At 37.8% G+C, this 25,016-nt stretch overlaps 1 protein-coding gene across 1 annotated transcript in view; it reads left to right on the top strand.

The window, feature by feature from the left end:
- Positions 1-25,016, top strand: part of DNAH3 (dynein axonemal heavy chain 3) — a 75,045-nt gene that overhangs the window by 32,112 nt on the left and 17,917 nt on the right. The window contains exons 28-53 of the mRNA XM_087732051.1: positions 1,639-1,753; positions 2,141-2,339; positions 3,724-3,832; positions 4,113-4,226; positions 5,385-5,561; positions 6,285-6,376; positions 6,797-7,016; positions 7,852-7,986; positions 9,249-9,360; positions 9,910-10,151; positions 10,730-10,830; positions 10,909-11,014; positions 11,545-11,674; positions 12,176-12,412; positions 12,791-12,894; positions 13,964-14,258; positions 14,697-14,876; positions 15,889-16,012; positions 16,103-16,259; positions 17,180-17,323; positions 17,927-18,593; positions 18,693-18,858; positions 19,197-19,413; positions 20,365-20,547; positions 21,441-21,639; positions 22,562-24,703. Coding sequence (XP_087588177.1) covers positions 1,639-1,753; positions 2,141-2,339; positions 3,724-3,832; positions 4,113-4,226; positions 5,385-5,561; positions 6,285-6,376; positions 6,797-7,016; positions 7,852-7,986; positions 9,249-9,360; positions 9,910-10,151; positions 10,730-10,830; positions 10,909-11,014; positions 11,545-11,674; positions 12,176-12,412; positions 12,791-12,894; positions 13,964-14,258; positions 14,697-14,876; positions 15,889-16,012; positions 16,103-16,259; positions 17,180-17,323; positions 17,927-18,593; positions 18,693-18,858; positions 19,197-19,413; positions 20,365-20,547; positions 21,441-21,639; positions 22,562-24,703 — 6,667 coding nt within the window. The remainder of the gene's footprint in view (positions 1-1,638; positions 1,754-2,140; positions 2,340-3,723; positions 3,833-4,112; positions 4,227-5,384; positions 5,562-6,284; positions 6,377-6,796; positions 7,017-7,851; positions 7,987-9,248; positions 9,361-9,909; positions 10,152-10,729; positions 10,831-10,908; positions 11,015-11,544; positions 11,675-12,175; positions 12,413-12,790; positions 12,895-13,963; positions 14,259-14,696; positions 14,877-15,888; positions 16,013-16,102; positions 16,260-17,179; positions 17,324-17,926; positions 18,594-18,692; positions 18,859-19,196; positions 19,414-20,364; positions 20,548-21,440; positions 21,640-22,561; positions 24,704-25,016) is intronic.

Here is a 25,016-nt window from a genome sequence, read left to right as displayed (position 1 = left end):
TTTACAAGTGATACTGCTGTAAATAAAAGTACCAAACAAGAAGCAATAGACTGTTGTTAAACACTATGTATTTTTATTTCGAACTCCTATCTTTACATGTGAAGCCCCAGGGAAATGTGCAGGCAGAAATCTCTCCTTAGAGAATGGTGCAGTTATTTGTCTGGTTATTGCCAGATTCTGCTGGTGATAAAGGTGCAGCAGCCAAGTTTTTTATTTCATACAAGAGACTTTCCTTATACGTTTGTAGCGCTTCTGTCATCACAACAGTTTTAAGTATCAATTCATTGAGGCTAATCAAATGCATGCTCAAGTAATGGGAATAATTTCTGATTAATTCAGTGGGCGCTTGTCTGATCTTAATTGAGCTAAGTGGATGGGGATTTATTTGGGGATTAATTCTGTCAACAGAGTGTTTGGGCTGTTTTTTAAATGTGGAAATAGTGAAGTTTTAATAAACTTTACACCAAATACTAAATTTTAATGTTAGCTCTTTGTTTCTGTATCCTTACTGAATATCTTAGGTTTAACTTGCCTGTGTTGTTTAATACCAGTTGAAGGTCTTATTCCACATACCCAGTCAGAACAGTCAGAACTGTAAATATTTATTGCTTTCAAAGAAAATATCCTGAACAATCCATAGGTTAAGAAAAATGAGAAGGAATAACAGAACAGTGAATCACAGAATATAAGGGACCTCTGGACATCAAGTAGTCTAACCCCTGTTTAAAGCAAGGCCAACTAAATGAGGTTGCTAATGGACTTGCTCCAGTATGCCCATGCCTGCCTTCTGTGGGGGAGCCGAAAACTGACACAGCACTCCAGATGTGGTGTCAGCAGTGCTGACTAGAGAGGAAGGATCAGCTCCCTTGACCTGCTGGTAATGTTCCTCCTAATGCAGCCAAGGATGCTGTTGCTTTTCTTTGCCTCAAGGGCCCATTGATGGCTTATGTTCAGCTTGGTGTCCACCAGCATCCAGGTCCTGTTCTGCAGCTGCTTTCCAGCTGGTTGGCCACCAGCGTGTGCTGGCACATGGGGTTATTCCTTCCCAGAGACAGGACTTTCCCCTTTGTTGAACTTCATGAGGTTCCTGTCTGCCTGTTTCTCCAGTGTGTTGAGGTCCCTCTGAATGGCAGCACACCCATCTGGCTTATCAATCACTCCTCTCAGTTTTGTGTCATCTGCAGACTTCCTGAGGGTGCACTCTGTCCTGCTGTCTAGGTCATTAATGAAAAGTTCATTAATCTTTCATTTCATTAAACTTTCTCATTTAATAATGAGAAAATAATTTAAAATGTTTATAGCAAAGTTAGGAGAATCTTACATTTCTATTACTTTTATTAAATTTACTACTAATTTACAGAAGAAATCTAATCCAAATTTACCCAACAGAGAGAATCTGCTCATCTCCTATTGTAGAATTTTGTCATTTCCATTAGAAAGAAAGACTTCTGCTTACACTATTTTCAGGCCATAAAGGTTTTTGAAGCATTCATAGTAAAATAAAATGCCAATATACGAATGTTTGTGTAGTGCCAGGACTTCCATTGTTATGGCTGTCTCCAATGACGGCACCTATGGGAGCTTAGGAACTGCTAGCTACAGCATTATGTTAATGCCTGTGTTCTGCTTCTGTGACAGGATTTCTTGGAGAAGAGCAATCTACAAATTGGGGACATTGTTGAGTTAGTGAGAGGAAAGCTGTCCAGTGGAGCCCGGCTGACACTTGGAGCTCTTACTGTCATTGATGTGCATGGTAAATCTGCAGTTGCTGCTACTCTTGTTACATCTGGGGCAGTACTGCTATTGTTAGTTAGGTGAACTATTTGAAAGAGGCAGCTAAAATGCTTTCTCTGACTTTAAACAACCTTTACAGAGTTATTGCACAGTGTCTTTGGGCAAATGGACTATCTCCCATCTACTTAGAACAGGCGCTGGAATCTAGATCGAATTAAGCTGATTCCCTATGCAAAACAGATGCAGATTCCTTTCTAACATGAAAGCCAGTCTACTACTCTAAATGTTGGTTTACTCTTACATAGCTATAAGTAAATGTTAGTTTACTTATACGTTATTATTTTAAGTAAACTAACATAGTAGAAGTATTTTAGATTTTTCTAAATCTTAGTCTCTTACTCTGCAGCTCGTGATGTGGTTGCAAAATTGGTTGAAGACAAAATCACAGATCTGAACGACTTCCAGTGGATTTCTCAGCTGAGATACTACTGGGAAGAGAAGGATGTAATAGTGCGAATGATTACAACAGAAGCCAAATATGGTTATGAGTATCTGGGCAATTCTCTACGTCTGGTTATAACCCCACTAACAGATCGATGTTATAGGTAAAGTCATGTTGTCTATGAATAACGTTCTCATTTTTTGGATTGATCTATATTTATTTTCATTTGTTATAGCTAATAATAGCAGGAACCTCAGCAGCTAAGATTTTCCTGCAGGTTTTGGAGGCAAATCTTACATATCTTCTTTGCCCAAATATGGTAAGGTATTTACAATGTATAGGTTTCTACGCCAGTAGAGTGATAGTCTCTGTTGTATCCAAGAATGTGCTTGTGACTAAAGCTGGCAGCTCGTGGTACTGGAACTGTAAAGAACTCTGCAGTAGCACTGGTCAATTCATTTCTTTGAAATAAGACATACAGGTAGGGTATGCCTGCCTGTAAAATAAATGAAGTAATTATAGAGCCCTTCGCAGGTATGCAGTTAGCTTCCTGTTCCTCTACTCACTTGCAAGAGGTTGAAATGGAAATACTTCATCCCCCAAGGGTGAAGCATTCAAGGGCATTTGGTATTTCACTTCTGGTGAACCCTGGAGACACAGGTTATCTCAGCAGGTAATTTTAGGTCTAAGGTTTAAAGAACTTTCTTTATAGTATCTCCAGGCAAATATATGGTGAGGATGTAAAGATTTTACTTCAGCACTGGGCTGTGAACTCCTCATCGTGTAGAAGGCACTTGTAGTAAAGTGCCTGTGTTAATGCCTATGTTGGCAAATGCTTAATCTTCTGGCATTCACAGTGGTGTTGAAAGAGCCATGTGGCTGGTGATTTAGCTGTAAACTGGGGTTGTTGTCATTATCTCAATCTAAACTAAGACTATGCAGTCAGCTGTGCCAGATGTAGTTTCAGTGCAAGCAATGAGCAAGCAGACTCTATTCAGCACAACTTAACAATTGGTTTTGGTGGCAAAGCCTTTGAATGAGGCTTTTGTAAAATAATCAGATCACTCCAGTGTTAACAGGGATCTCATTTTTAGTATGAAAATCACTTGGAGAGCAACGTGATACCCAGGTTTATGAAACAACCTTTATGCTTTCTCAGCCATTTCTAAAGATTGACTTCGTTTATAAAGCCAGCTTCAAGTTCTTGTCGTGAGGAATGCCACTTGGTGAAAATGTGTGTTTTTGCAAACTCTGCCATTTTGGTTATGGCACTGTGCATTTGCTTATGTAATTGAGGATATACAGGGGGGATGCAAGTAATAAAAAGCCTTGACATTCCTTGTAGGCCAAGTGGGTGAACGTGAGCTTCCACAATTGGGCATCAGTTATGAGACAATACTGGGTTTTTAGGGCAAGCTGCAAAGTCAGCAGGGAACAAGTAACTTGTTTCCAGGGGAATCTGTATAGGAAAATACTTATCCATCCCTTCAGAAACAATCTGCCATTAAAGATTACTGTTTCTAATGCCTGTGTTCTTGTTTATGTAGGACGTTAATGGGTGCCTTAAAATTAAATCTTGGTGGTGCTCCAGAAGGACCTGCTGGGACTGGCAAAACAGAAACAACAAAAGATCTAGCAAAAGCCCTAGCTAAGCAGGTACCAAAATACAAACTTTGTTTCTTTGTATTGTTTATGTTTGGATATGTGGATAGTTCCTGAAATGCCATTCTTAAGCAAGTACTGCTTGATCTGTACTTATTGTTTATTCACAGAAATAGCTGGTAAGAATTACACATTTAGCACTGTGTCTATATGGCATCCTAGTGTTATAATCCAAAATTAGCAATAATAATCCCTTCCCATTTTAGATGCTAAGAATTTTATAGTGGACTTTATGTTAATACTGAGAGATGTTCTCTCTGTGTTTTTGTTGTAGTGTGTGGTCTTTAATTGCTCCGATGGTCTCGACTACAAGGCAATGGGCAAGTTCTTTAAGGGGCTGGCACAATCTGGTGCGTGGTCCTGCTTTGACGAGTTCAATAGAATTGAGGTAACATTTTAACTCAGACAAAATGCTAAAGTTTTAATTTAAGACATGAGAAGTTTTCAATTTAGACATGAGAGCATTATTGCCAATTTTCTACTTTTATTTGTGGTATAGCCTCTTCATTTCGATAATCAGTGACACAGAAATAGGTACTCAGCTGCCTGCTGTAGGAGCACCTGCCTACCTGTGCTGTGTTGCAGAAGTCTTGTGTTCTGGGTTATTTTAGCTGAAAAAAAAAATGTTCCTGTACAATTTCCTCTTTTGTATGTGACACTCATTTGTTGGCAGAGAACTGTCCTTCTCTCCTCCTTGAGAAATCAAGCTACAGCTGTGGGGCTGCATTTATCTATGTTCAGCACAAAACAGACAAATCCGAGTGGAGGAATTCCTGCGATGACTAGCTGAGTGTCACTACCTGAGTGACCTGGTTAACTAGCTGTGTAACCAGATGCATCTTATCCCCTCCTTGGTCTTACTCTGATTTTTTTGTGTTTGTTTTTTTGTTTTGTTTTTTTTTAATTTGGTAACTAATGACTTTGGAAAAGTTTTATTGTTATTTTGATGGAGTTCGATTTAAGCATATACTAGTAAATGTGGAAATTCCATTAAGATCTATTTTGTATGTTTAAGTATCCTTAACATCTGAATTTCTCCATTTGTCTGCTGTAACTTGTTTTTTCATTAATTCAAGTGTTAGCATTCTCATTTTCCAATATTCTGTTACCTTGATACTTTAAAGCACTGAAGATTGGCCCTAGGCTGCCATACCCATTCTTTACATTTACCCTCAATTTGGGGCATTGAGTGAATCAGTCTTTCCGAAAAGCCTAAATTTTTTATGTTGTCTGAGGTGAAAGGGAAGTACTTTTGGAGGCCTCCAGAGGGAGTTCCTGTCCACTTAACTTGGATGTCTACATTCAGGCAGATGATATTTCCCTTTGGAGGCCTCTGTTGATCTGTGTACATTGGTTGAATAGGGGATGGTGGCACTAACTTTCAGAGGATCACTTCAATAGACAGCTAATACTTAGGCTCAGTTATCAGACACAGGGTGATTTTCACCTGGAGGAACGCAGATATAGCCATCAAAATATAGAAACAAAACCATTTTATATTGTCTCCAAGTGTCTTATGTTTTCCAATCTGTTCTGTCTGTATTAGGTTGAAGTATTATCTGTAGTTGCCCAACAAATACTTAGCATACAGCAAGCTATTATTCGCAAACTCAAAACATTCATCTTTGAAGGGACAGAGATCTCTCTTAATCCTGCTTGTGCTGTGTTTATCACAATGAATCCTGGGTATGCTGGACGGGCAGAGCTGCCTGATAATCTGAAGGTAAATCTGGAATCCTGATTTCTTGTAGAAATTAAGCAGAATTTGCAACTTCTGGTCTATTGTAATAAGAAAAGGAAGGCAGCAATCAAATAATACGCTGATAACCCATTCAAGTGTATTCTGCTGTGCTTTTTGTTAAGCTTTCTAAGTGTTTAGGATTGTACAAAATGCACAGATGAAAGGTCTCAGTCTAATCATACTGATACCAGTTCACCACTTTAACTGTGCTCTCTCTAAGTGGAAATTCTCCTCATTTACAATGACTTGGCTATCCAAATCCCAATTTAAATTTATTATAACTTTGCAAGTTGCTGAGACACTGCAGAGAGACTGATATGGTCCTAATTCTTTTCCTAGCCACAATTTTTTGCATGACCTTTTACAAGATATTAACCACACACCATGTGCTAGTTTGTCTATTATGAAAGCGAGATGAATGACACCTCTGTTTTCCTCCATTAATAGTTTTTTAGGATTGTTACTCTTTCTGAACATTTGTTCCTACAGTGCTTAGCACAGACCACTTGAACCTCTTGATAAGATCACAGTTCTAGTAACAATTCTAATGCAATCTCATCTATTCCAGATGATTCCTAAAGTCATGAAAATAGAAGAGAGTATAGAAGTTCATGAATTTATGGAGAGATACTGTTCTTGCAAAACAAGCGCAAGCTATTACCATATTCCACAGTCTAAGCTTATATCTTACTTTTTTTCTTACAGGCACTGTTCCGTACAGTTGCCATGATGGTTCCAGATTATGCTTTGATTGGAGAAATTTCACTTTATTCAATGGGATTTTTGGACTCTCGGAGGTAAGACATGCTGAATTTTCCACCTCAGTTGAGTCTGATATACCTCATTCCTTTATAAGGCATATATGTGTGTTTGAGGCATATAATTCTGGAAGGCTGTCCATGTTCCGTTTCTCCAGAAAGTACTTTTTAATCTCCTGCTTTATCCTCAATTCTCATTTACCACCTCATGTTGACAGATATGCACCTCTACACAGGATCGTTTGGAAAATGTATCATGATATCAAAGAGAATTCCTAAATGGCACACACATTCTCTGGCATGGCATAATCTACAGTTCTGCTTCCTGGGTTTTGAGCCATCTTATCAGCTGATTTGTCTGATAATCACTGCAGTTACTTTGTGTATATAGGTACTTAAATCATTTTCCTTGCATGGTGAGATATTTTCATTCTACACGTGATATTTTAATATCCACAGCCTTGCCCAGAAAATTGTTGCCACTTACCGTTTGTGCTCTGAGCAGCTGTCATCTCAGCATCACTATGATTATGGAATGCGTGCTGTTAAATCTGTCCTGACAGCAGTAGGAAACTTAAAACTGAAGTACCCAACTGAAAATGAAAGCGTATTGTTACTTCGGGCTTTGCTGGATGTTAACTTGGCAAAATTCTTGGCGCAGGATGTGCCATTGTTTCAGGTAAGCTATCAGGCCGGTGTGTTTAAGTTTTGTGATGATGAGGTCCATTATAAGAACCTACAGAAACAGGCCATTATCTTAATTTAGAACAGTTTGGTTTAGATGCTGCCATATTAGTGTAGAGTTATTTCAGAAAGTCCACTGATCTGGATGCACTCTTTGGTTCTGTTAGTATTATTCTGAAAAACAAACTTTCAGTGGTGCCTTTTAGATTATTCTATAAAATGTTTTATATGATATCTTGCTAAAAGTCATTTTTGCTGTTTCATTCATGGAAACCATTCTTTGAAGTTTACATTCTGGCTTTGTGCTGCCAAAGAGATGTGGACAACTAAATTATGGCCAATTAGAAATTTGAAGTCAGAATGAAAACGATGAAGTTTCTGTTTGCATGATGCTTTAATAGAATATAAAGACTACGTTAAGCTCCAAAGCAATCAATATTAAAGACCTAAAAGCTAGGGTACAAGCACACACAGAATCATTGCTCTGAGATTTCAGAACACATATCTATTAAATCACTGAAATTCTTTCAACCACTTTCACATCCTTTCCTGTAATACTTTCTGGGGCAAATTTGCAGAAGGTTAAGCTTCCTTTTACAATAACTGTGTGTGTGTGAAAAGTGCAGGCACTCATTTCTGTCTCATGCATACAGAATACTTTCATGGCTACAGTTTGCCTAGAAGTTAGTTTTGTTCAGCTGAGGACATTTCCTCTTAAGCTCCTGTTATTTGTATGAACATTGTTTTACTTGTAGATTTTTATGCTTTGGGAATTTTCCCTTTTTGTAATCTGTGTTTAAATATTGTTCTATTCTGTCTTTCCTTAACAGGGCATCATATCTGACCTGTTTCCTGGAGTGGTTCTTCCTACACCAGACTATGACCTGTTTGTCAAGGCACTAACTGAAAATATAAAAAAAATGGATCTTCAACCAGTTCCATGGTTCATTGGAAAAATTATTCAGGTTTATTTTCACATACTTACTTCTGGGGAAAAAAAGTGTGAGAGCAGAAACACTCTTCATTCCCTGTCTGTGTCATGAATGAATAGCTAATTGTTTCCGTCATCAATTAATAGAATATTAACAAACAACTATTTTTACTGAGTAAAAATCATGGAGTAAAAGCCTGCTTTGCTCATAGTGATTTTTTAATTCAGCTAGCCTGTGAAGGACCTAATGTGTGCAGCCACATCATAGGTCTTATGGTTCAGGATAGAAAATTAAACTGAATCTATTACTAGCTGAGGTGGTGTAGCCTAGTGAACAGAACTCTGGACTGGGAGTCAGGCTCTGTTCCCAGTTCTACTCACAGTCTCCTTGAGAAGTCTTGAAAGAGGTAACATTTCTCACTCTTGCTTATGCTTTACCTCCAGCTCTGTGTTCCCATTGTCTCCCATTTACTAGTATTAGTGACATTTTAAAGAATGCTTAACTTTTTTTTTTTCTTGTGAGTATGCAGCCTAGTGACAGTGCAATGGCAAGGTCAAAAATGTGTGGCCTGGGGCAGGATCATGAGGGGCCCCTCCGACAGCAGTTCAGACTTTATGGCTTATGTTCAGACTTGGCTTATGCTGCTTTGCAAACCATGCTTTATCTTTCATTTAAATAGGAGCAGCATAAGCTGGTTAGGAATTTAAGCTAAACCAGAAAATATCAGCCTTAACCTGAGATTAAAAAAATTCTTCTTAAGGATTCTTCTTACAGGTCTATTTGAAAGTGTTCTGTTTGAAGGCTTTGACTTGCGTTCTGGCAAGATCTTGTGGGGTGACTGAAGAAGTTACCAGTTTTGCAGTCCAAAGTCAGCCTCTGTGGGACCAGTCATATTACAGATCCTCAGAACTGTAGTTTCAATCCCTTTGTGTTAGCTTCATTGGTAACCATTGATGTCAGTTTAGGCTTTTACACTGGGCTGTGATCTGTAGCGTCTGGTTAGTGGACTCACACCCTGTACAATGATGCTGTTACAGCTGAGGGATGACATTTAGCAAGGAGAAAGGGAGGATATCTGGAGGCGATGACTTCTTAAATTATATCAGTGAGAATTGCCATAATAATATGACTGCCTTCTGATTTGGGTTAATGCTTTGGTCAGCCTTAATAGAGTGCAGATATTTGGCTGATACTTTGTCCTGTCGCATCTGAGTGCAGAAGAGAGAGCTCTAGTTTCATACACATAATGCTTGCTTTTGTGCTATGTTAAAGAGTCAGTCTTGTCACTGATACAGATATATGAAATGATGCTGGTGCGCCATGGTTTCATGATTGTTGGAGATCCTTTGAGTGGGAAGACCTGTGCATACAAAGTGCTAGCTGGAGCTCTTGGCGATTTGTGTGCAGGTAACATTGTTCAGCCACTAACTTCTCATTAAGTTAATTCTATGACTAATGTTTTTCCTTTGCAGAGGTATGCACAGGTTGTTAATTATCCTATATTCTGGTTTCTCATCTGGAAAGTTTCTATTCATGGAACTATTTTTGTCTGGTATATTTGTCTGGAAGTATTTTTGTCTGCATTTACTGAAATAGTGAAACACACTAATGTGTTTATGCTTTTATGAATTTTAAGAAGCATTGAATTTGTGCATAATACTCTTGAAAAAAACTCACTCCGATAGGGAGAGTGTAAGTAGCTCTCATAAGCATATAAAATCTATTCCGCTCTGCTTTTTCTTTTTTTCATGTGCTTTTGCACATAGGACTTTGTACTTACCTTGTACAAGTAATGGAAGTTCTTATTTACTGCTGCCTAGCTGCCAAATGTCTGGGGGTTTTTTGCCTTGGGCAGCTAAAGTAGGATCCTCAGGAATCTTCTTGTTCTGTACTTCAGTTGTTGAATGAAACTAACCTATCAAATTCTTAAGGTCATCTATTTGTCTTTTTACACAGCAAAATCCATGGATGAATTTGCTGTTGAATACAAAGTTATTAATCCCAAAGCAATTACTATGGGACAGTTGTATGGCAGTTTTGATCCTGTAAGCCATGAGTGGACAGATGGAGTTCTTGCAAATGCCTTCAGGGAACAAGCATCTTCTACCAGAGATGATCGGAAGTGGATTATTTTTGATGGCCCAGTGGATGCAGTTTGGATAGAGAACATGAATACTGTGCTGGATGATAATAAAAAGGTAGCCTAATTTTTGCCAGTAACCTTGTCCTTGAATATACATACTTTATTTTAGTAGTAGCAATATTGTTACCATGGTAGTCAAAGGAGGTGTGAGACTCAGGAAAACTGATGTGCTTAAAAGCATTGCTTTTTTCCCCAATGATATGAGTGGTTTAGTAGATGATATTAAGTTGTTATTTCTCCCTAGAAGCCTTGTCTTGCTCCTACTTTATTGAAATGAGGTTGCTCACTGAGGCTTTTTTATTGACCCATTTAGGAAACTGAAATACCTAAACTCAGTTCTGTAACTGAAAATTTAACTTGCTCAAATTACTTAGTGAATAAATTAACTAAAAAAAAGCTGCAGGTCATAACTGCTTTTCCTTGCAGAGTTATTTCAAGATAGAGCATTGTTCTCTGTGTCTCTGCAAGCCATTACAGTAATATGTGGAAAAGTTGAGAAGGTCAGAAAATCTCATGTGTTATGAGGAGTGACACTAAGTAGAATGTTCAGTGATCTTTATGACAGGCATTGCTTTCACTGGATGATCAGCACTGACATGACTAGATCATGTTTACGTGATGCTTTTCTTCTAGCTATGCTTAATGAGTGGTGAAATAATCCAGATGAATTCAAAAATGAGTTTAATCTTTGAGCCAGCAGACTTAGAGGAGGCATCTCCAGCAACTGTCAGCAGGTAATGTGAAAGTATTCAAACTTGAACTGTCCCACATTGCACATCTATTCCTGTGACATAGTTGTTTGTTCTTCCCAGGTGTGGTATGATCTATATGGACCCACAACAGTTAGGTTGGAAGCCACTGAAGGATTCCTACATGAATACACTGCCTCCAAAACTGCAGGAAGAACACCGAGAACTGGTGCGAGACTTAATTTTTTTACATAGGTCTAATTTAGAAGATTAAGGTGATGTTCACAGTTTGCCAACTTGAAGGCTGGCATGCAGAATCAAACTTTTTGAAGTACTTTGATCATTTAGAGGGTCCTAGATCTCCTAGAGACTGTTGTAAATTATTTTGCAGTGATGAATGTCAAATTTTGTTGCAAGGAAAGTGCATGAGAGCTGGAGATGCCATGAGTACTAGAAATGCAATGTGGGAAATATTGGAAGACTCAAAATGTTTTTAACTCATCCTTTTTCTGTCTAAGACATCTATAGTTTAGCCTGAGAAATGCTCCGTGGCGGAAGCAACTTGTGTTCACTATCGGATAATGACAATGTGACCTTGTGATCACTTAAGTACTGCCTCACAGAGGTCCCTTCCTGGTCTTCCCTCTGCTAACTTGGAGAATTTTGGTGCCTTATGTTTTATTGAGAGAGAATTGAGGGATGGTGGGAAACGTGGCAACTCCTGCATTGTTTGAAAGCCATTTCCTTTTCTCCTGGCAGATCAGTGACATGTTTATGTGGCTCGTCCAGCCCTGTTTACAGTTTATTCACCTTCATTGCAAAGCCATTGTACAAACGTCCTCTATTCATCTGAGTTATAGCTTGATGAAACTCTTCACTTGTCTGCTTGGTAAGTACCCTAAGCCGTATTCTTTTTATTTTAATATTTCTTTTTTTTTCCTGCCGTGTCCCATAACAAGATGCATGTTATCAGATGCAAGGAAATACCAAAGGAATTCCTTTACTGTTGAGATCATATGACACAAGGCCTTTCTCACTGACCAGTGTTAATAATATTGCTTTGACTAGCATACAGAGCTTTCACATTTGGACACTGGTGTCATTACAAAACTGAACGTGATCTTATGAGTGTATTCCATATACACTTGCTTGCTGTTTGCTAGCATCCAAAGAAAAGAATTAGGACCCTTTGTAAATATTTTTTTCTTCTCGTTTATTTTTATTTGTAAACAGAATTTTACACAGACAAGATCCTTACTCTGTAGATTGGCTTTGTTCCACTGAAGACAATGCTCTAAGTTTGTCTCAGACTACTTTTGCAAAAATGCATTTTGAATTGGGATTTATGGTAATTACTGGCATTTAACTAAATTAAAAATATATGTTTTAGATGAAATAAAGCAATCCGAGGAAGAGGAGAAGGAAAGCATGTCTAGTCAGCAGATCACCTTGTGGCTGCAGGGGCTTTTCCTTTTTGCTTTGGTTTGGACAGTTGGTGGGATCATTGATGCAGACAGCAGGAAGAAATTTGATTTGTTTTACCGCAACTTGCTGCTGGGAATGGATGATGAAAACCCACGCCCTAAAAGTGTGAAGCTTACCAGAAACAATATCTTCCCAGAAAAAGGTGCTTCTTCATAACCGTACTTGCCTGGCCTTTTATAAAGCAGTAAGAAAACTCAGCACTTTAAGGGAGAATAGAGTGCCTGGCAGATGTTAAGTCTGCAGCAGAGCCACCATCTGCCAGACCTTGGGCTGCACAGTTGGGTGCTCTTTCCTGGCTCCTTTAACCAAGAGTAGCATATGCCTCATGCTGTACTCAAACAATGTAGCTGAATCCGAACTAAAATAATTTTGTGATTATAATGGCAGTGGGGGGGAGAGTATCTCGCGTACTAGAAAGCCTTCATTATCTCACAGTGTTGAACGTCTCACACTAAAATTATTGAAGTTTATTTTTATTCTTTAATCAGTGGGTTTTCCTGTGTTGCTTTTCAATTAACAGGGAGTGTTTATGACTTCTATTTTTACAAGCATGGCAGTGGGCACTGGAACATGTGGACAGAGTACATCACAAAAGAAGAGCAAGTTATCTCTCCAGGGGCTAAGGTTCACATTGATATCTTTCATAATAGAAAATAATTACTTGACTAAATGATTTAGAGGTATAAATCAATTACCTTAGCTAGCTCTGATTCTACTACATTAGGCTGTTTAATGTTTGATCTGCAATATTTCATTAATCTCTGTAGGATCTTTTTCATGCTTATGTCTTAATTCTGGTACCATCAGCGTTGAAAGTTCAGCACTGCAGGTGAACGTGGATCCCTGAGGTTGGTTGGCTGCTGGTTAAAATTTTTGGTTCTGCTTTTGTCTCTGTAATAGCATCTGATGTTGGGGAAATCATGGTAGGAAAAAGCCAGAGCCTGAATTCCCGTTCCTTCATTTTTGTTTTCTGTGGTTGATATCATGATATTATAGTATGAGCTAATCAGAGAAAGCAAGCAAAGAGACTTACTACTTCTTTGGGATATGCAGAGCAGTACTGAGAGTCCTGGATCCCCTCCATTTCCAAACAGGGGCACTCACATTTTAATGGCAGCTGTGAACTCAAGGGAAGTGTAACACAGCAGAGATCTGCAAAAAGTACCTATTCTGCAGATGAAATTTCAAGATAACTTAAGTGATGTTTGTTCAGCTTTTCATTCCATTGTAATTGCAACTGTCTTGTCTACTAAGTACACGAGAGATGTAAGATTACATTTCATTCTGCTGTCTAAAATCTTTTCTTGATATCTATCTAGTGCACAGCTGTTAGTGATAAGTGGAAGATGAGGAAGAGAAAAAAATTTCCATAGCACTGTTCCTTTCCCTTTGCACAGTAGAGGAACAGAATTAAGCCATACTTAACCTTGCAGTTTTCCTTCCGAGCTTTATACAGTGTCTATGAACCATAATATAGATAATACTAGTTGTGCTATTTACTGTATAAACACTGAACAAGAAGTGGGGCCACACTATCTGCCAGAACCTTGTTATAGCCTAGGTTTTCAGAAAAAAGAATTTTTTAAAAAAGCATTTGTGCTACAAGCTTCCTGTGGTTGCTTGCAAATATTCATGTTGATTAAGGTATTAGATGTTTGATTTTCATGTGTTATTTTACTTTCCTGCATAATAGGTATCTGAGATGATCATTCCAACAGTGGAAACTGCCAGACAAATGTTTTTTCTTAAAATATATGTGGAGCATAATGTGCCTTTGCTTTTTGTGGGTCCCACTGGCACTGGAAAATCAGCTATAACAAACAATTTTCTACTACAACTTCCAAAGCAAAAATACATCCCAAGCTTCATCAACTTCTCTGCAAGGACCTCTGCTAACCAAACCCAGGATATTATTATGTCAAAGCTGGACAGAAGAAGAAAAGGATTATATGGACCTCCTTCGGGGAAAAAAGCTATAATATTTGTGGGTAAGACAGTTTTTTCAGGGTTTTTATATCATTTTAATTCTGGCTTTAGGCACAGGAAGTGATTCACTGAGACTAGTAATTTTGGATTGCCTCAGTGCTCTTTGGCTTTTTTCAGGCATCCAAAGAAGGATTAGCACTGCCCCCTGCTGAAAGATTTCTAACTGTTTAAGTGGTGGTTGTCGTCCGAATAGTTCATAGTGTTGCAGTGTCACACAAAATAAAAGAAAATCACCAACCACACTAAGTTAAACCATCACCTCTAAGTACGCCTGCGAAGTATAATGCCATTTGATTCTGATTAGTTTAAGCGGAAGCAAGAATAACAAGACGCAACCTTATTCTACCTCTAGTTCAGTTATTTTTTCTTCTGAGCTTTGAGAGAAAACTGTAATTCCTAAACGCTGAGATTTTTTTATTCAATGTCTGTGTTCCCCATAGATGACCTAAACATGCCTGCAAAGGAGGTGTATGGAGCCCAGCCACCTATTGAGCTTCTCAGACAATGGATTGATCATGGTCACTGGTATGACAAGAAAGATACATCCAAGATTAATATCATAGATGTGCTGCTTGTTTCAGCTATGGGTCCACCTGGGGGAGGCAGGAATGATATTACAGGTAGGAAAAATATTACTATGGCAAGTAGTTATCTAATTGACTGAAGTTAAGAGGCAGGTTCAATTTTGCTGATGACAAATTCTACCTTTGTCTATTACCTGTAAACTTACGGATACATTCACTGGCTAGGTCACTCCAAATAGAAGTCTGTATGCTCAAGGTCAAATCTGTACCTTTTCTAGGGAGAGTTTAATCAAATTAGAAACAATGTTTTTAATGTTGATTAAACTACGAAAGATGAAATTAGTTCTAAAATTAGAGAATTGGACACTTTCTCCATTTTCTATTCTTTGGAAAAGGGAGGGAATACATCTTCTTGCCAAGTCTTTCTGGCAGTTCTCTTCTGAAATTGTATCTCCTGCTGCTAAGATAGGCTGCCTGCATTTACTGACAAGCATGTTGCCTGCAAGTCCACGATTCCTGTCATATCAATGTAAGGGAGGTTATATTTTCTAATGAGAAAGTTTTATCAGTAAAACCGCCAATGTAGCTACAGCTACACCGTTACAAGGCACTTTATGCTACTTTGCTTCATATAAACACTCTAATATAGGTATAACTGTATGTATGCTGAGGAGGCTTTATTAAAATAACTATTCTGATACAGATAAATTCATAAAATTTACTAGTGTATAGACTGAATTTTTTTAGATGAAAGCCAATAAGATCCTTGATTTTATGAAGTTTTACTGTGTCATATCACAATCAACAGGGCTAATGTGAGCTGAAATTTAAATTTGGGTAACAGTGGCCTTGTTGTAATGGAGATTCATGTTTTTCATACTAAAAACAGTTATTCTAAGTGAAATACTGATATAAAAATATAAACCAGTTTATATTTCTTTTGCATCACTGCTGGGGCAGAAATTTGCCAGAAACAAAATCATGGAGCTGGAGCCAGATTCAAATATTGTTTTTAGAGTGCCAGTCAATCCTAGAATATGCTAGCTGAAAGGTGGAAAAATGTTCGGATGTTCCTAAATCTTTCTGCATCTTTTTGTGTGTATTACAGGACGCTTCACACGGCACTTGAATATTGTATCTATTTGTTATTTTGATGATGAGATATTAACCAATATTTTTACTGCAGTTGCTGATTGGCACTTCAGCAAAGGCTTTGAGCCTGTGTTTCTAAGGTAATGTGATATATTTCCTGTAACACCTTTGTCATCTTTTCTCCTGTGATTTATCTGCAGAAGTTAAAATTGTATCTCTTCCTTCTTAAGGCTGGGTAAGATGATGGTCCAAGCGACAATGGTGATTTATAAAATGGCGGTTGATAATTTTCTCCCAACTCCTTCAAAATCCCACTATGTCTTTAATCTACGGGATTTTTCCAGGGTTATTAAAGGAGTGCTGCTTTGTCCACACACTCATTTGCAAGTAAGTTGTAGTTTAATTATGTTGCTGGAAAAAGTAAATTCTTTTTATAATATCAGTAAGTAAACATCTCAAAATACATGAACTGTGATTTCAATAGATTTATAAGGTTTAAAATCAGGATAGTCCCTGAATACCTTGCTATATATTTTCTGTCTGTCTCTGAAAGAGACAGCTGTCATTTTTGTTAATATTCTTTACATATATTACATTTGGGCCCAGAAGTCCAAGGCCCATGTGTTAAGGCCTGTACATCAAGTCAGACAGTCCCTTCTCTTGAACTTGCAAACTAAATATACAAAAGAAAAAAAGTGGAAAAAGACTCAGTATCTCTCTTTTACAAATGGCAAGCTCATCAGTGATCAAGACTCAATAATTTAGCCCCAAGTTTGCCTATTGTCACAAGCTACAAATGAATAGTGATATATATGATTTTCATCCTTCTACTTTTTTCATCCATTTTCAGTAAAATGTCAGGTTAAAGGAGTATTAAAAATTTTATTTCTGTTGAGGGAATGTTTTTGGTGCAGAAACAGAACAAAACAGCTACAAGCTGTTGAGGGGAAATCTTAGCCAGCAACAGTTTTGGGCAGGGCTTGGGCTAGAGCCCATGAGCCATACCTTTGAAAGATTTATTCTTTACTGTATGTTGGAAGGGTGGGGAGATTTGATACAGTAGAGAAAAATGCTTTGACATAAAAGTCCCAGTTTGTATTGGCAGGAAGGACAAGATGGTAACTAGGTGAGGAAGCCAGTTAAGTTAGCAGATGCTGAGCCACGTGCTGAATGGCTTGGAATTGAAAGATTCCCACTGAGTTTAGTACAAGATAGAGCAGGGTCCAGATGGACCTTTCTATCCCTTTGTTTTTAAACAAATCCTGTCTGAGCTATATTTACACTTTTTCTTGTATTTACATTTTCAGGATGGAGATAAACTGATCCGACTTTGGATTCATGAGGTTTACAGAGTTTTTTATGATCGCTTAGTTGATGAGGAGGACAGGAAGGTATTCTTTCAGATGGTACAAGAGACAACATCAAACAGCTTCAAGCAGAGCTTTAATAAGGTATTTTTGGGTAATGTGCTGGGACCAAGAATGAGACTGATGCATTTTCAGAAGTACTTAGACATTGATATTACATGAGTATTGGACACCTTTTGAATTATTTCAATCAGTGCATTTAAAAATTATGGATGGTCTCCTATTCAGTATTGAATATTATACATATTCTTAGTCAAGTTAATACAAATTACTTCATATCAGAATTCATAACTTCAAAAGGATTCTGTGTTGGTACAGAGGACTATCTGGAATAAATGTCTTACAATGTTTATCTGGGCTTTTGCTTAAGTTAATATTTGGATGAGCCAATGGGAGTAGTGGGTACTTTTCTGAGAAGCCTTTTGGGAACTTGTCCTATATTTGACAGCAGAATCTTTCTGTGAAGTATGCATATGTGGAAACTTGCATGTCAACCTACAGCATATTCCCCATTTGTGTTTTTTTGTGTTTTTGGGTTTTTTTTCCCAGACTAAGGTAATAACTAGAATAGCTGGAAAACAGTGCTTCCCACAGTATTATTACTATGTAGATAAGAACGATTATGACTTTAAGGAAAATAATTCTCTAATAGTTTGAATTATCTGTTGATTCTTGTCTTTTCTCTAGCTACTGAGTCATCTCTCACCTACTGGAGAAATCTCTGATGATAATATTCGCAGCCTGTTCTTTGGAGACTATTTGAAGCCGGACAGTAATGTAAAAGTGTATGATGAAATCACAGACTTAAAGCAACTGACAACTGTGATGGAATACTACCTTGAGGAATACAACAATATCAGCAAAGCACCAATGTCCTTAGTCATGTTCAAGTTTGCTATTGAGCATATCTCAAGGATATGCAGGGTATTGAAACAGGATAATGGACATCTGTTGTTGGTGGGGGTTGGCGGGAGTGGTCGACAAAGTGCTACCAAGCTAGCCACCTACATGAATACCTTTGAACTCTTTCAAATTGAAATTACGAAGTCCTATGGAATCAATGAATGGAAAGAAGATGTTAAACGGGTCATGCTGAAAGCAGGTGTTGGTAACAAGAATGTGTCCTTTTTGTTCTGTGATAATCAAATAAAGGATGAAGCATTTGTAGAAGATATCAACATGCTTTTAAATACCGGTGATGTGCCTAATATCTTTGCAACAGATGAGAAAGCTGAAATCGTTGAGAAAATGCAAGGTGCAGCAAGGATGGAGAACAGGAAAATTGAAGCCACTCCCCTTGCTATGTACAACTTCTTTATTGAAAGGGTGAAGAAAAATTTGCATATTGTCTTAGGTCTGTATACAATGTGTTATTTCTTAGAATGTTTTTTTCTTAGGCTTAGTTTTTTCTGCTTCCTAACTGCAAACAAATTGTGATATTTTTTTTTTCTAGCCATGAGTCCTATTGGAGATGCATTTCGGAATCGATTACGGATGTTCCCTTCACTGATAAACTGCTGCACCATTGACTGGTTCCAAACCTGGCCTACAGATGCTTTGGAAATGGTTGCTAACAAGTTTTTAGAGGATGTTGAACTCAAAGATGACATTAGAAAAGAGTATGAGTTTATCTGTCAAGAAACATATGAAGCAAATGTTCATTCCCCTCCCCTTCACGCCCCCAACATACTTGATCAGGAAACTGTCCTTATAAATGGACAAAGCTAAGCCAACTCTGGGATTTCAGTGCAAGTCAAAAATACCTAGATATATGTATCTGATGTTTCTGAAAATCAGGCCACTATTCAAAAGGAGTCTAAAATATTTCTTATAATGGGGAAAAAACAATTCTGCCTTCACTAACACTAATATAATTTCATAAGCTTAGAGTAATTTCCTCGTAATTAACGTAAAGACAGATTGTATTTCCATAGTAATGTGGAAAAATTTTCTCTAGGGTTGTGTCAATGTGCAAATATTTCCAAGAAAGTGTGAGAGAGCTCTCCGTCAGCTATTACACTACACTGCGAAGACACAACTATGTGACACCAACTTCATACCTAGAATTGATTCTTACCTTTAAGACTCTGCTGAATAGCAAAAGGCAAGAAGTTGACACGATGAGAACTCGTTATCTTATGGGACTTCAAAAACTTGACTTTGCATCTTCACAAGTAAGTTTCAGATGAAAACACTGAATATATGCCATATGCATACTTTAGTATGGGGTCTGTATAAGCTGATTAAAACTTATAAAAATAAAACTTATCAAATTCCCTCTTCACTATATTCATGATGCTATTGATAATTTTCTATAGAAAGCCAGCAGGAAAAGTTAGATGACTGCTTAGTCATTTTAAGAAATTGTGGTATGTAAATTCAGATTATAGCACTTAATAGAAAGCTAAATTAAATTGATGGTACTCATTAAATGTTGAAGAAATAAACTTAAAATTTCATTATTTTCTCAAAACCTTATATGGAGAATCGATGCCTCAGCATCCTAGTACCTATTATGCTTTTCAAAATAGGGGAGAAGTTGAAGAATATTATAAGACAATAATAAACTTTAATTCCCGAGTAGATTCCCAGTAGGAAATTGATCAGGTTCCAGGTAAATAACCCCCTTTTTCAACCCATATGATCCAGGGATTGATCTTTCCAAGATGCAGAGTAAAGGGGCTTCCAGATACTTGCTGGATGAAGAAGAACACCCAGTTTGCAGCTGTTGCTGTCACCAATTCTGTGTTTCCTTCCAAGTTTCTTTTGGATTTTGTTTTCCACCTGTGCAATAAAGGATTATTTGGGGTTCCATAAACTGAAACTGACTGTGAGGAAAAAAATACAATTAATCAATTTATTTCTCATTATTGAAATTAAGTGGATCATAAAAAAGCAAGCGTATTGCATGGATGATAAAAAAAAACTTTTTAAAAATCTATTCAGTTAAATAAAACAGCTCTTAGTAAATAGGCTAGAGAACTAATTTAATAATTATTTAGATCAAACGTCCCTGTTTAGATTGTATTATTATAGTGTCTTCTGACCTTTCTTCGTAAGACATCAAGATGTGAAATGCATGCAATGTTTACACAAACTTCTTGATTTCCTGTTATGTTCACCAGGTTGCAGAAATGCAGAAAGAACTGACTGCCCTTCAGCCTGAACTGATTCGAACTTCTGCAGAAACAGACAAAATGATGATCCAGATTGAAAAGGAAACAACTGAAGTAGATGCAAAGAAGGAACTAGTGTCAGCAGACGAAAAAGAGGCTAATGAAGCAGCAGCTGTTGCTAAAGCTATTAAGGTAGTGTACAAGGCCTTTAGCCTGGAGCATGATGGGTTCCAAGTCTTTCCAAATAAACGGGAGTTGTGATGATGTGTTAATGGTATGATCCAAGCTCTTAAAGTAACAAAGTTGCATGAGATGATGAATGAGATGTTCCCAATATAAACAAGGTAAATTTTGGCTGTTTGGAGTGTGACTGTATCTCACAGTACTGCATAGCTTCCCTTTCTAGTTCACATCCCAAAAGCTGTATGGCTCTTATTTCTGTGCTAATATATTCTCCTTCTCAACAGATTGAGTAATGAAGTTACACTGTTTCCAGGCCCAAAGACAGTTCATTTAGAGTTAGCTGAGGTAATTTGGCATAGCGCTGCATGGAGCCCTATTAGGCATAACCTAAGAGGTATTGCCATAGCCAGATGTCTGTAGCAGAGAATTTCCCGTGGGAAGCCGCAGGATTCCTCAATATTTTTTTTGTAACTAGTTGGAAATGTCAGTGATAGATAATTACTGAGATCTGAATACCTGATAAAGAATTTAAGCTACACAGTATATATTTTTACATGATCAGCACTGTAAGATTTAACTAAGAACAATGGTATCTAACCTGTATTTTAATTCTCCTTGTCAGACCAGAGAAACTTTGATCTTGAAAGCTTGTCTGGCTTTTTCAGCTATCAGTTCAGCTTATGGAAGTTACTAATTTCTCTACAAACCTTCCCTCTTTAAACTGTGCAGACAAATTGTGGAAGTAGTTTTCTCTCCAAGAAACACAATGTTGTGAAGAATTTTTTTTATTAGGTACTTATAAGTAGAGAAGGTTCTCTGAGGCTGTGCTGGAGTGGGGTAGTCAGGTTGCAGACATGGTATGGTATGAAGGCTTTACAGGCTTCTGCCCAATGTCTTAACAGGATGAATGTGAAGGAGACCTTGCTGAGGCCATGCCAGCTTTGGAGGCAGCACTTACAGCTCTTGATACCCTGAATCCTTCAGACATCTCTCTTGTGAAATCCATGCAGAATCCACCTGGTCCTGTTAAGCTTGTCATGGAGAGCATCTGTGTCATGAAGGGAACTAAACCAGAGAGAAAGCCTGATCCAAGTGGCAGTGGTAATGATGCAGTATTTGTCATCCCTGCCCTAGGAATGCTTGGGGTACTGTTGTGTTGTACTAGTGAAGTGCTTCTGGCGTGATTGCAGCCATGGGCACTAAAAGTGCGTTTTGCTAGCAATGACTTATAACTACACTGAATAGCTAACAGCTGCTTTTGCCATTGTAACATATTGCACTTGCTTGACACTGTTGTACAAGCTTTGTAAATATGATCCCAGTCACCAGCACAAAGTCATCTCTTCAACTTGCTTTGACTCTTGAGATTTGCATTGCCTTGAGGAACTCTAGGAGCTGGAGATGTGCTGTGCACCATTCACCTGTATTTTCCCCTCTGATCCCTGCTACTAAACTCTACCAGTTATACTGGGAGACAGAATTCTAGCTATACCCCTGCCATAGGTGATTACTCTAACAAGCTCTTTCTGTGTGGGTTATGTTGTTATTGTGGGATTGCACAGGATTTGTAAGGTAGGAAAGGAAAGAGACCTTTTTCTTTCACTTTTTTTCTACTTTATGCCCCCACAGTTCAACCCTTCATAATTGAAAATAAGAATTCTATAAATGTCTTTCATCCAAAACTGTCTTACCTAGATTAGGAAGGAATGCTTTCACATAGTTACTGATTTATCTATTAAACTATGCTAAGAAAGGCTGTATAGTAATTTTATTTTTAATCCCCTATTTTGCTTGGTTGATGTAGAATTAATATGTAATTAATAAATATGAAATAGGTTAGTGATGCTGAAGTTCCTGTCTGAATTTCTTCAAGTAATGACTTTCCCAAACTAGTTAACAGTGGTTGCATAGTGAAATTCTGTTGCGAAATCATTGATTTTAATTCTTCATAGTATGTTTCAAGTATTTTTTCAATTTGAACATGCATGTTTTAAGCCTGATTTTAGTATTACTTGCAATATAGGTAAAATGCTAGAAGACTACTGGGGACCATCTAGAAAAATTCTTGGTGATCTGAAATTCCTTGAGAGCTTAAAGATGTATGACAAGGATAATATTCCTCCTGCTATAATGAAGAGAATTAGAGAGAGGTTTATTGATCATCCAGATTTTCAGCCAGCTGTCATAAAAAATGTCTCATCTGCCTGTGAAGGACTATGCAAGTGGGTGCGAGCCATGGAGGTATATGACCGTGTTGCAAAAGTGGTTGCCCCAAAGCGCGAACGTTTGAGAGCTGCAGAAGCATCACTGGATGTTCAAATGCAGAAGCTAAAAACAAAACAAGCAGAACTTAAGGAGGTAGTTGATCGCCTCCAAGCTTTGAACGCCGAGTTCGACAACATGAATGACCGGAAGAGAGAATTAGAAAATAATATTGAACTCTGCTCACAAAAGCTTGTGAGAGCTGAACAGCTTATTAGTGGTCTCGGTGGAGAGAAAGATAGGTGGACAGAAGCTGCACGATTATTAGGAATCCGGTACATAGACCTTATAGGAGATGTGTTGTTATCATCAGGAACTGTGGCTTATTTGGGAGCCTTTACTGTAGATTACCGCCTAAAATGTCAAAAGCAATGGCAGGTCCTGTGCAATGAAAAGAACATACCGTGCTCCAGTGATTTTAGCTTAAGTAATACATTAGGGGATCCAGTCAAAATCCGTGCATGGCAGATTGCTGGATTGCCAATTGATTCTTTTTCCATTGACAACGGCATAATTGTTTCTAACTCAAGAAGATGGGCTTTAATGATAGATCCTCAAAGGCAAGCTAACAAGTGGGTAAAAAATATGGAGAAAACTAACAGGCTGTCAGTTATCAAATTATCTGACACACATTATGTGAGGACATTAGAAAATGCTATTCAGCTTGGAACACCAGTCTTGCTAGAAAATATTGGTGAAGAACTAGATGCTTTCATAGAACCCATTTTATTAAAGCTAACATTCAAACAACAAGGAGTAGAATACATGAAATTGGGGGAAAATATAATTGAATATTCAAGAGATTTCAGGTTTTACATAACAACCCGCTTAAGAAATCCTCATTATCTTCCTGAAGTGGCTGTGAAAGTTTGTCTACTCAACTTCATGATTACACCTTTAGGTCTTCAGGACCAACTTCTTGGAATTGTAGCTGCAGAGGAAAAGCCTGAGCTAGAAGAAAAGAAAAATAAACTGATTATAGAAAGCGCAGCCAACAAGAAACAACTAAAGGATATAGAAGATAAAATCCTGGAGATCCTTTCCAATTCAGAAGGAAACATCTTAGAAGATGAAACAGCAATTAATATTTTGTCTTCATCCAAAGAGTTATCTGAAGAAATCTCTGAAAAGCAAAAAATTGCCTCTGTAACTGAGATGCAAATAGATTCTACTCGAATGGGGTATAAGCCAGTTGCTGTTCATTCAGCTGTTGTCTTCTTCTGCATCTCTGATATGGCAAACATTGAACCTATGTACCAGTATTCATTGATTTGGTTCATTAACTTGTATGTTCAATCTATTGCAAAAAGCAAAAAGAGTGAAGATCTAGAAGAGAGAATTAAAAATATAACCGAGCAGTTCACAATAAGCATCTATAATAATGTCTGTCGTTCACTGTTTGAAAAGGATAAGCTGTTATTCTCCTTCCTTCTGACAGTAGGCATTATGAAGGGAAAAGACCAAATAGATGATGAGGTTTGGCGTTTCCTACTGACAGGGGGTGTTGCTCTTGATAATCCTCACCCCAATCCAGCTCCAGATTGGCTATCTGGCAAATCGTGGGCTGAGCTCGTACGTGCATCTAGTCTGACAAACCTCCATGGACTAATGGAACACGTAAGAGAGAATTTTTCGAAGTGGAAACTAATATATGACTCTGTAAGACCCCATGAAGAAGCCTTCCCAGATGCGTGGAGCACACTGAGGGGGTTAGATCGCATGGCTGTTCTCAGATGTTTAAGACCTGACAAAATTATTCCAGCAGTGCAGGAGTTCATTGTGAAAAATATGGGAAGAACATTTATTGAACCACCTACTTTTGATCTTGGAAGAAGTTACAGTGATTCAAATTGTTGTGCGCCTTTGATTTTTGTGTTATCACCAGGTGCTGATCCTATGGCAGGTGAGATTGGTATTAAAAAATCTTTTTTTATCTGGTTAAATATCACTGAGTGTGACTAAATTGGTAATAGTGTAGGCCTCTTCATTTGATCTTTAAAGTGTCTTTAAAGTACAATACAGCAATGATGGAATATCAAACATTTGCATCTGCCCGTATGTATACAGTGATAGTAAAATTGCTAGAGGGTGGAATGAATGTAGTGGTGATGAAATGTCTAGGTCTCTGAGCAGCAATTTAGGGATCTAACAGCTTGTAACATCCAGACCAGTTTATAATTTATGCTTGTGTTACAGTTCTTTCAGTGGGTGTTTGG

This window comes from Nipponia nippon, unplaced genomic scaffold (genome assembly GCF_047370975.1).
Source record: "Nipponia nippon isolate SJK-2023a ecotype South Korea unplaced genomic scaffold, ASM4737097v1 scaffold_5, whole genome shotgun sequence".
Taxonomy (NCBI): domain Eukaryota; kingdom Metazoa; phylum Chordata; class Aves; order Pelecaniformes; family Threskiornithidae; genus Nipponia; species Nipponia nippon.
Note: the sequence above shows the minus strand (reverse complement) of the source record. Positions and strands in the feature narration are given on the sequence as shown.